The following is an 11,726-nucleotide window of genomic DNA, read 5'->3' on the forward strand; positions in this document are numbered from 1 at the left end:
GTTGGAGTTCTGCACAGGTTCTGTTGTGCCCTGACTATTTTCCAGCATGTCATATAGCGGGGGATGGAAGTCAAAGAAATCTGGTACATGGTTATACAGATGCCATGATTCAGCCTTGAGAAGGACTTGTTTACAGTCACGTCAGGACAGAACAGGCATGGTGGTTAGTCCCTATCTTCTGATAACTGGTGGCAGCACTCAAAGGAGCAAGCAGCTGTGAATTAACAGCAGCTTACAGAAAGCAACTGCTGCCACTACTAAAAGATTTGATACTCCATGATCCCTTTACTAGTAAATTTAATGCTTTCACAAATTATACCAGCCCCCTGCAATGATTTAGTATGATTTAATAACTATTGATCCTGTAAGTGTTTCAGCACAGCTGTTTCAAACTCACAGAAGGTGGTGGACATGATATTAGCCTGAGACTATGTTTTGCCAAGATATATCCTAGTTATCTTATACTTGTGTGAAAAGAGTAGGTCAGATTAGAGGTGATGTGTTAAAACTGCATACAGTACACATCAGTAAGCATGTGTGTTCAAGTCTAAGTAAGTCTGGCCATTTCCAGAGCACAGCTCCTGTTCTCAGTGTTGCACACCTGTTTGCAGTGTAAGATAATTCTGCGCTGAGCCAGTCACAAGAAGACTGCCATGTGGGCCTCTGGCTGTCAGCATCTGTAGTCACCATCAGAGTTTGATTATGTGATGTGGAGTAAGAAACTACTCTATGATCCATGCCTAAAACTCCCACTGGCGTCTGTAGGAAGAGCTGCATATGAAAAAGGGGAATGAATAGGTCCCTGCTGGATTCATCACTGTGGGAAGGATAGAAAACCACGCAGCTTGTTGTTCTTCCACAAGCTGTTCCTTTGCTTTGTGGAAGGCTTTTAGGGAAACACCGTTTGGAAATCAGTGGTATGTTCGCATTCATTCCTTGCTCATTCTACCCGCTTGCTCATCAGTGTTTCTGGCTTTCCTTTTAGGTATGTCCCCATCCACTCTCTGTAGTTTTGTTTCATCTGCTTCTTCAGGCATTTCTGCAGTAGGAGGAGAACGGAGACCCAGACCGACCACAGTAACAACAGTGCACACAGGCAGCAAGTGACCAGCGAAGGAGCGTAGAGACAGAAGCGGCATGTGGGCAGGCATATCTACTCCGAGCGATCTCATCTTGCATTGTGCACTCAGCGAAGGACTAGAAGAAAGAAGATTTTTTTATGGCCATATTTTATACTGCAATTCTGAAATGTTTCATTTATCACAAACTGCAATGACTCCGTGGGGGGATGGATCTTTACAGTCTCTGGTGCTGTATATATGAGTCTAGCAATGTTAAACCTAATGGACACTCATTCTTTTCTCCAGTGATTTACTCTCTTCTTAGTGTAGGTAACAGTATCTGTTGTATTTTTTTTAAACTAAAAAGTCTCAACTGGATTATTTAAATAGAGAGGATTTTTGAGCATTCGTTTTTTTTTTCTTTTAACCAGTACTTCCAGTCACATCCCTCCTTCCCATTTGTTGAGGGATAGGTAATTTGTGTAGGTAAAAAAGTATATTAACCTTACCAAACCGGGGGGTTTCCAAGGCATGCCATTTCTAATACTAGGACTGGGTTTGGCAGCACTGTTATTTCTTATACAAAACCAAACTGCTTTCCCTCCCCTTCTTCTTACAGTAAGGACAGCCACATTGCAGTGAGTTCAATGGGGAGAATTCTTCCTGTTTTGACCCACTCCATGCCTGCTCTTAGCCCACAGCAATCAGAAACTAAACTATGGTACTTTAGCCTTGCTTGACTGAGGGGCAATTTGGTCTGATTTATTTTCACTTACTGTAAAGTAAGAGCAGTTGATGTATTATACGCCCCCGCTCCCTTTTAACTCACTGTAATTTGTTCATGTCTGTGGAGACCATGCTGAAGGTTAGTGGCAACCAACTGGAAAACAGCTCCTCAATGGCCTGATTCAGCATGTAGTGTTGTGAACCTGCAGCATCCATAGACTTCAGCAGGAGAGGCAGGTACACGGTGCCATTCAGGAACAGACCTCAGTTCAGCAAAGGGAATGATGTGAGGTCTAAGCCTGCAGCTCTTACTCCTTTGAGCAGTCCTGATACTGCGTGGTTATCCCATTCGAAGGCCCTGTGCTCTGCCAGCAGGGCGTGCAGAACCTGAGTTCTGTTCCCATCTCTGCTACTGACTCATTTTTCTTTCCTTGGGAAACTTATAGCCAAATCTTCAAATGTGGCCACTGGCTTTTTTAGTGTCTCCAGACATTGGGGCACCAAAAGTCAAAATCCACTTCACAACATTTTGGCCTTAGTTTCTCTGTCCCTCAGTTTCCCCTGTTGGAAAATGGGGATAATGATCTGTACCCAACTCTGTTGAGATTCTCATATCCAACATGAAAGATGTATAAGTATTATTAATTCTTATGAGGACTAAGGGCTGCAGGATCAGACTAAAAAATCAGCAGAGCGGAGCTGCAGAGGGCAGGTCTCTGAAATGACACGAGCACACTCAAGGTGTCATAAAGATGCTCCCACTTAAAAAATATGCCCACACCCCTAGTTCACGTATCAAAGCAGAATCTCCTGGTCTTGGCTGTTGAAGTACATGCATTTCCCATGTCCAGTTTCCAGTAAAAAAATCACACACAGGGCCACTGTTACTAATCTACAGTAAGTGCTTGAACATCCTAGACAACAGTGTTCAGAGATCACAGCACTGGCAAGGTTTGCAAGTCATGTCCAGATCTCTAACAGGTCATTCCCAAAATTTAGTCCTATGAAAAAGGCAGAAGGTAGCTTCATGAGGAACAGGCACATTTTAAGTCAACCTTCCCAGCCCTGTTCACCCCAAACCGATCTATCTCCACGTACTATGTGGAGGTATGAATCATTTTTCTTTAAACTGTTGGTTTGCCATATTCATGTTACTTACCTTCTATAATGAAATGAAAAAGCCAGTTACAGATACATCTGAATGTATCCTGGTGCAATGAGCATGCTATGAAAAGCCATGAGATGCCCACTTTTCACTGAGACATCAAAGGCATTGATTGATATTCTGTTCCTGGGCTTGGACTTGGGCTATCCACTTCCGTGCAGCTAGGATTTCGCACATTGTTTTTGAAGCATGAGAGGCAAGAAAACCAGGTTCATAGATTTCATAGACATTAGGGCTGGAAGGGACCTCGAGAGATCGAGTCCAGCCCACTGCACCAAGGGCAGGAAGTCAGCTAGAGTCAAAGGATCCCAGCAAGATAAGCGTCCAAACGCTTCTTAAAGGAGTCCAGAGTAGGTGTTTGCACCACCTCCGGCGGCCGTCTATTCCAGGCCTTGGGGGCTTGGACAGTAAAGAAGTTTTTCCTTATGCCCAGCCTAAAACGGACTTGAAGGAGTTAGTGACCATTGAACCTTGTCATCCCTCGGGGCGCTCTGGTGATCAAAAATGGGGTGGTACTTAGTGCTGACTCTCTACAAATTGGTCATTTCGTTAGTGGCCCATAAAAAGATTGCCTCTAATAGATTTCAGTTTCCTCAGTATAAATCCATTCATGATTTTCAGCAAGATTTGGAGCATGACTTAATCAGTCACCTCCAGGAAGTCCAAGGAGCTCCGTGTCATATTACACCGAGCACAGACATTCAGTCCATAATGATAACATAGACTCCATGAAACATTAGTGCTCAGTACACTTTCCAGCTTGGCTATCCAACACTCCCGTGTATTACCTTGTTAAGCCCTACAGATCTGCCCAGTATACCACATAAACATGCCAGGTCACCAGCTGGTAAAACTTGTGAGTAGGTCAGCTGGATCAACTGAGCTGTTTTGGTGTTCACCAGCTGGCCCAGTATGTTCCAGTGACATGCCCGAGTTGTGATATTCATGCCAAGAAGGTGTTATGACTCTGTACTTATAGTAAATTCAAAAAGCCATAGCTGTTCATTTTTTAGTTAAAATGTCTTGTACTGGTCTCAGTGAAGTTAGTGGTAAGACTCCTGTTAACTCCCATTGTCTTACTAAATCTTGACACAGTTCTTTCTTTAGATCAAATAAAAGCCCTGTAGGTTAAGGCAAGGCCATTGCAGAAGAAGACATTTTTCATTTGATTTGGGTCAACTCCCTGGCACTGTCCAATAGGTCAACACCGCCTCGATGCAAAATAGTCGTATGATTTCATTGAGCAATGGCTGTCTCATTAGGGGCTTTGAATTAGATTTGTCTTACTACTGCTGGTATTCTACTAGCATGGGCAACTTTATCAGCACTCTAGTTAGACTAATACCTGTTAGCGGTTTCCAAAGAGAAGGAATACGAGTAATTAAAAGCAAAATGTTTCTTCCTGCCAGAATTATTTTGTGTATCAAAAAGCGTGGCTGGGGTTTTGGCAGGTGCTTGTGCGGAAGAGAGAGCAGAAATGTTTACTGTCGTCAGTCCTCCTTGTATCTGCTCCTTTTCTTAGTCAAATCTTTTCAGTTATAACCAGACAAATCTATAAGTGGCTGGAAAGTAACAGCTTGCCAATTAAGATCTAAACCAGTATTAAAATGAATGCAAAAGCCAGCAATATGTAAACGATGAAGGGGGATGAAAACTCCCCACAAAACAGGAAAATACCAAAACAAGTCCACAAGGCGTCTTGCCATGGACATGTGGATAAAGCCCTGCTGGTTGCTCTCTAAAGGGTAAAATATTAATGGTGCATTCATCGCATAGGATCCCCATCCATCGGTTATGCTTTTCTGCTGTATTTACTTTAATGGATCCTGCCCCCATCGTGTTTCTGATGTGTAATGTTTTTCCTGGATTCCCTCGTTCTCGGTCTTTGCCTGTCACCTTGATGGTTGAATTTTTACCTCCAGAGTCGCAGATGTTCGATGCCAATGCCAATTCTCTTGTCGGAAAAAATAAAATCCCAGCAAACCTTGTAAAGACAAGAGTCTGCCTGGGATCCTTCCGAGACTGAATGTCAGTTCTCCAGAGTCAGGAGCCTAAACTGCTGACTTGGCATTTGACTTTTTTCCTAGTGCATCCTGAGTGTCCCACTGGATCACCTCCTGCAACACAAACTGGATACTGACCTTACAGCACTGCTAGCAGGGAAGTCGGGAGATGGCAGAACATGGACAACGATGCTCTGTTGAGACTGTATTATTGCTGCGGAGCTCACGTCTCTCCTGCACTAGCTGCTGTTGTGAAGGTGCCATCAAAATCATGGGGTCAGAAAAAAAAAGCTTGATGATTTCACCCACTTCTGGTGTGTCTGGAGCTGAAATGAAATAAGAATGGACTGCTGTTTGTTCCTGATAAGGATTACGTGACAATAAAATACCTGGAAAAGTGACGAGAGCAAGGATAATTCTTTTAAGTGGTTCTGAAAATAGAAACTATTCAGCACTGAAGCCAGCTTAAAAAGAAATGAGGAATACCCTCTGGGCCGGTATTTTCTGGGCTCCCCGTGCTATTGTTGACAAGAGTCGTATCTAATCCAAGCTTTTGTGCTTCACAGATCTTTCTTCGCTCTCTCCTGCCTCATCCTTCAGTAACAACATAATCTTGTGATTAAGGCATCATTCTCAGTTGCCATGATAGTCATTGTGATGTCATAAGTGAAGTGTTAGAAACCAAAACTGGATGCCAGCTTGATAGAAAATAGCCAAGCTCCCCAAGGGATACAAGGGGTAGAGATGCAGAGGAAAATGTTTTACCCTCACACGTCTTGGAGCTGTCCCATAGCCAGGCTAAGCAGCCTCGAGCTAAGTTACTCCATTGGGGAGAATGGCAGATGGGTTTGTATCATCACAGAGCAACAACCTTATACTTGACTTTCATGCCCAGCAGAGCCCTTGGCAAACTACAGTGCATGGTATCGATCACATCCTTCCTTCTTGCTGAGGGCCTTCCATGCCAGCAGAGGATAGGATGTTGACCCTTGAACTGCACCGTGGGCTGAAGTAGAAAGAAAGGATGAGGCACAAGGAAACCAGCCTCTGCTCTAGCTCAAATAGCTAAGTCATTAGCCAGCAGTGAGGATATCCTGAAGAGGAGCAATTGAGGAAGTTGAGTTATAATTGTCAGATACAGTGAAACCTATGGCAGGGTTTCCACCTCCTTCCATCTCTTGTCCCTGGCAGAGCTGCATGAATCCTGCAGCATGTATGGGCTGAAGTTGCAAGCAGACACGCGTTGGAAGTTTGTGTTTGCTCTCAGCAGATAGTCCCGGGGCTTCCTGCCCAGACAGAGTCCACTGAAGCCTTAATTCAGCAAAGTACATAAACACATAACTTGAGAAGCCCCCCTTGACTTTACCAGGATTACTGGCTTTCTTGTTTAAGTACGTGCTTTGCTGAATTGGGCCTAAGTGAACACCAGAGCGTATTCCTAGGAAGAGAATTTGGCCTTCGTTAGCCTGACTGTTCACACCAGAAATCTGATTTTGAAGAATTAGCCTCATGCAAGCAAGAAACACCCCATGCGACTACCATGTCCAGTCAAAGTATAGCAGAGCAGAACGATTGCTAAGGTGAAGAATCATCTGGCAAAGAATTTCAAATAATGGATAAATAAGGAAATAATTGCAAGCTGCTTGTACACATTTTGTGGCCAGAAATTCACCTGGTAAAGTATTCATTATGGATCATTCACCCAGCAGTAGTTTTGCACTTCCCCTTTTTTTTTAAATTATCCCAAATTTCCAGTTTCTGTACGTGATCCATGTCAGGTACGCGACGTGTGCATTTATTCCTTTGGCGATCACCTAACACAAATTTCACTGATATTTGACAGTTTACCCCAGGATGTCAGTTCCTCTTCAAATTTCACGCTGGACCGAACATGTATCAACCGGACCTGTCATTAAGAATAAGACCCTCTTAGTCACAGAAATGATTTTTCAGGACCTCTGCAAAAGAAGCAGGTGATCAGAGCGTTTGCTTTTGTTTTCTAGGAGTGAGTAACAAGGTTAAATGAACAGCTCCAACATTGCTCCGTGCAAACAGGGCACAGGCACTCTTAAGTGTGGTGAAAACTATTGCTGAACTAATGATGACATCAAGCTTGTCCAATAAATGCATGATACTGCGCTGCATGTGTTGAACTGTGCTGTTTCTACACTTCCCAGAGCTTTCCTTTAAGCCCGTTCTGACCCAGCCCCCTGAGGTTTGTATCCAGCTCAGTTTTGAAATGCCTGTGTTTATCTGGAACGCGTTGTTACCTTGTGCTAAATGCTAACGCTGGTGTTTTGTATACAACCACTGCAAAGCCTGAGAATGTATCTTGTTCTCTGATTGGATGCCATGCAGCTCTTATGGGAAGACCCGCTATTTAGAGGGACTCACGCCTATGCAGCAGTCTTATGCATGTCAAGGTATGGGGAAATAAAAGGGATTCTCCCCAGAAAAGGATTTTTAAGAATTGCACTTGCAGTTAAACCCCTTTGCCAGGGTCTGCTCTACCCTGAGGCTAGCCAAGGCTGCATGTTAATATAGCTGGTTTTTATTTTTTTACTTATAAGAGAACATCAAGCCTCAAACTGGCTCCGTCTGTTCATATAATTTCTCCTTTTCCTACAAACTCTTGGGAATTTGTCTTTTTGCACATCTGCTGCAGAATGCCCTGTATCTTTGGTACCCAAATGCTGTGAGCATTTCGAGCTCTGCAAGTGGACCGAGCTAATTGTGGGGTATCTCAAATGTGTGTGATTTCCAAAGTATCACGGGCCAGATCACCCCATTGTGTTTTTTGCTTCAATTTGCATTTAACCTTTCATGGTCCCTGCGATCCCGCCAGCATTCATCCTCAAAAGGGTCAACCTTATTTTTCTTACTGCACGGGAACGATTCTTCTGTTTGATCGTCCCCTTGAATCACTTTATACATGATTAACCTTTCTGAGACGGGATGATGTTCTGAGTAACTTTGGAGCAATCCCATTCAACTTATTCTTCGAGGTGAGAGAACGACGTGCCTGATGGCTCTCGGTTTCTGTAGCATGTATTACAGATCTGCAAAGGGAGCCAACTGAAAGAGCTATGAAATTCTTTTTCAATCAGAAGATGTGTTTGATCATTTCTTCACAGTCCATTTCCCTGCAAAGAGCATGGAAGCCTACACCCAACTGCGGTGTAGGAAAGGCATAACTCCTTTCAGAGTCATGCTTGGGACTTAGAGTTGTGCCCAAGAGCTTACCAGAACCTGACCAAGAAGGACAGAGTAGTAAGGGGGTATGGCTTACCTTCTCCTAAGCCTCAGTTCTGCAAAGCACTTGGGCATGTCTCCTTGAAATCAATAGAGCTCATGTGTTCCTAAAGTTAAACACAATTACATGTAGAATCAGGGCAGAAGGGAAACCGAGTCCTGCTGTCCTGTGTGTCCCCTGGGAGCCGTTGGGTGAAGTTCTCCCTTAGGAGGCCTCCTAATGGCCCCCACATTGCCTGTGCACACACAGTGAACACAGCCAAGCCTCACAAAGGCTGAATCTTGCCTTCAGAGAGAAGCCATGTCAGAATTTACCAACCCGTGATTCATGTCCTGTTTTCGCAGCCCCGGTACCCTAAATGTTTGAGCAGAATATCAAACCAGGTCATTAGCTCCGAGAGAGAGTTAGCGTGTGACTTGTGTTTCTCTTCCAACATGGACAGTAGCATTCCACTAAGTGCTTGCTTCTCATTGAGAAGCAACATTTCAGTAAGTCTTGCTTTTTGTTAAAAAAAATATATATATGTATATATATATATTTGATTTGGGACAAAAACACCCAGGCCACCCAGAGCCAACAAACAAGAATGAGTCCCCAAGAAGCACATGGCTGCAAAACATCTCTTAATCTTTTATTTTTTAACAAAGATGCAAGCATGGTTTATAAACAAAGAAAAAAGCTTACCGTTTTAATCCAGGAATGTCAGTGTGCCTAATATTATAGGTCTTGTGACTGATATAATTTCATAACAACATCCTTATCCAAAAGAAGGGAAATTGTGTATCTACTCCATGCATGTACTAAGGCATTGCAAAAAGTTTAATCTGCGTAATGAGTTTGCGATACTGCAAATTGTTAATGGGGCTACATCGCAAATGGTTCTCTGCCTTGACAATCATGTATACATATCAATATTTCTATCATAATGATAATTTGAAGGGACAACTACTTGTTTTCCTCCAATAAATCCAATTAAATCCATGTTCTGAAGTGTCTTACTGTTTTCAGATATCATCGGTGTGTATGAGAGAAAATGACTGAGATGGCCTAGCTTCTTAACAGGACCTCTAAAAGGAGGTCCATGGAATTATTCCTATTTCAGGGAAAGAGACCAAGGCACTGAGTGGGGTGATGATTTAACTAGCAAGTAGCTATGTGAGTGAAACTCGGATCTCAGGGGTCCTAATCTAGCGCTCTATCTCTTAGGTCACACCCTTCTGCCATGGTTGTAGATTATGCCAATTGGGGACATGGTGGCAGTAAGGTTAAAGCATCCTATGACAGCAATTGCAGTGCAAGTCTGAGCCTTGTTAGGACTCTTGCTAACTCTTGGGAGGCTGCCCCCATTTGACCCAGTTATGAAAGGGTCCCTAGTCATTTGGACTTGGGAGCTGAAGGCAGCAGGAGGTGACGGCAGACTCATCACTCCATTGTAGGCTGTTGGCTATAAAAACCGGCATGCCTCATCCCTATAGTCCAAAGGGTTGCTAGATTTGGGATGAACATTTAACTTTAATAAACGTAATATATTTGAGATTTCTTGATGAGCAGTTCTTTCAGATACATCTTGCTTTTTCCGGAGCCTCCTCTGAACGTTGAATATGATGAAAGAAGGCCAGATCCTGAGGTCACAGTGTGCTTACTGTCCCATTGGCCTATGTGTAAGGGAGTGATTGGGTTATGGGTGGTCAGTCTGAGTGGTGCATGCTAGGTCAAGAGGTTACTGGAGCTCGGGGTCAAACCAGGTATCAGTCTGAGTTCAGGATATCAAGTCGAAAGTCAAAGACAAGGTTGTAGTCAGGACAAGCAGTTGATCCAGGCCGGGAGGTCCAAGGATGGAACAGGAGCAATCGGGAATAAGTAAGGTGTCATAAGCTAGTGGTCCAAAGCACAGAGTCAGGTTTAGGAGTTTCACGCACTCCAGAAGCGCAGCAGAAAGGTCCGTTGGCCAAACAGCTCCTCTGTCTTATCTGAGTTTACATGGCTAGTGCAAGCAGGGCTTTTCCCTGAGAGATTACTCAGCCTGATTACCTATAATGGGCCCGGGCTCATTACACTATGCTGACCATCCTTCCAGGGACTGCAGGGATTTTTTTTTTCAATTTTCCCTGATGCATTTTGAGCAGGTGTCATGTATTAGTCCTGCTAACCAAGTGCTTCATATGAAGTACAAAGGAAGGAGCACCGAAGAGTGGAAGACAACTACGTAAGTGGAAATAAATCGATTACATGCATCCCAGCTGGCAGCTTGGGTCAGGATAGGTGGAAAGAAATGCTTGTTCACCAGCGCAAGGAGTATAGGCAATAAAATGAAGCAGCTAGAGTTCCTGGCGTGAGAAACAAATTAACATTATAGGAATAATGGGAGCGAATGGGGAATAATAGGCATGACTGGAATGCAGTTATTGCAAGATGTAAACTATAGGGAGGAGAGAAATAAGAATATCAGCTGTAGGGTAGCGCTGCACTTCAATGAAGAGGGAGACCGCAGGGAAATGAGATGAGATGGCATAGACAGGACAAACCGAGTGAAAAGCCTATTAAGCAGGAATAACAAAAAGGACCTTAGAGGAAATGTGCTAGAAATTTGTTATGGACCCTCAAGTGCAGGCCTGGAAATGGATAGGGACCAAGGCAATTACAGGTGCTTGTTAGCTGGACTTCAGCAGTGCATAAGCTCGTAGACCAGGTCCTGGAGGAAAGACTTGATGTGGAAGTGAATGAAAAATGGGACAAAAAATAAAACCTGATCTGAAGACGATTGTGCCAGATGACTTAATGTCCCCTCCTAAAACCGAATAACAGACTTTTTGGATAACAGGGATTTAATTGATCTAGATTTAGGCAAATCCTTTGACACTGTGCTTCATGGGAAATTATTGGCCAGGCTGGGGAAGGATGAGCACCAGTGCTATAGTTGCAAGGTGGAGAGTTGACTTAGGGCACGGACAAATATGTCTTTGGAGCTGTTTCAAAAGGAGAACATTTCACAAAAGGGAGTTGCTAATCAGGAGCAGCTATTACACGGGTGGGCAAAATATGGCCCACGGGCCAGATGCGGCCCACCAAGGGATTCTGTCCAGCCTGCGGCGGGTCCCCCAGCCCCACCTGACCCAGGGGGCAGCCCAGGCCATGACACATGCCCCAGTCCTGCCACCCCCAGGCACACAGTGGGGTAGGGGCAGTGCAGTGGCCAGACTTGGTGTCCTGGCAGCCACCATGGCAGTGCCTCAGTCTGCCCAGCTTCCTCTGCCAGTGTCTTTGCCACCACCACCAGATCTGGCCCCATTGCCTGGGCACCCTGGTCTGTCCACCCCTACCCACTGCTGGAGGCGCTGGACAGAGTGGGTGGGTGGGTGGGGTCTCCACAAGGACTAGCCCAGGACCCCTGTGGGATCCTTGGCCAAGTGGATGGGATAAGTGCGTGGGGAGCGGGGTCCGGGAGCAGGATTGGCGGGTGGGGGCCAGGGCTGGGGCCAAGATTGCAGGGCAGTGACAGTGTGGGGCTGGGGCACGGG

The 11,726-nt window shown here is 44.6% G+C and overlaps 1 protein-coding gene across 1 annotated transcript in view; it reads left to right on the top strand.

The window, feature by feature from the left end:
- Positions 1 to 9,189, top strand: part of CAMK1D (calcium/calmodulin dependent protein kinase ID) — a 319,245-nt gene extending 310,056 nt beyond the window's left edge. The window contains exon 11 of the mRNA XM_059725786.1: positions 986 to 9,189. Within this exon, the coding sequence (XP_059581769.1) occupies positions 986 to 1,107 (122 nt within the window). The 3' untranslated portion in view covers positions 1,108 to 9,189. The remainder of the gene's footprint in view (positions 1 to 985) is intronic.
- The last annotated feature ends 2,537 nt before the right edge of the window (positions 9,190 to 11,726 follow it).

This window comes from Alligator mississippiensis, chromosome 4 (genome assembly GCF_030867095.1).
Source record: "Alligator mississippiensis isolate rAllMis1 chromosome 4, rAllMis1, whole genome shotgun sequence".
Lineage (NCBI taxonomy): Eukaryota > Metazoa > Chordata > Crocodylia > Alligatoridae > Alligator > Alligator mississippiensis.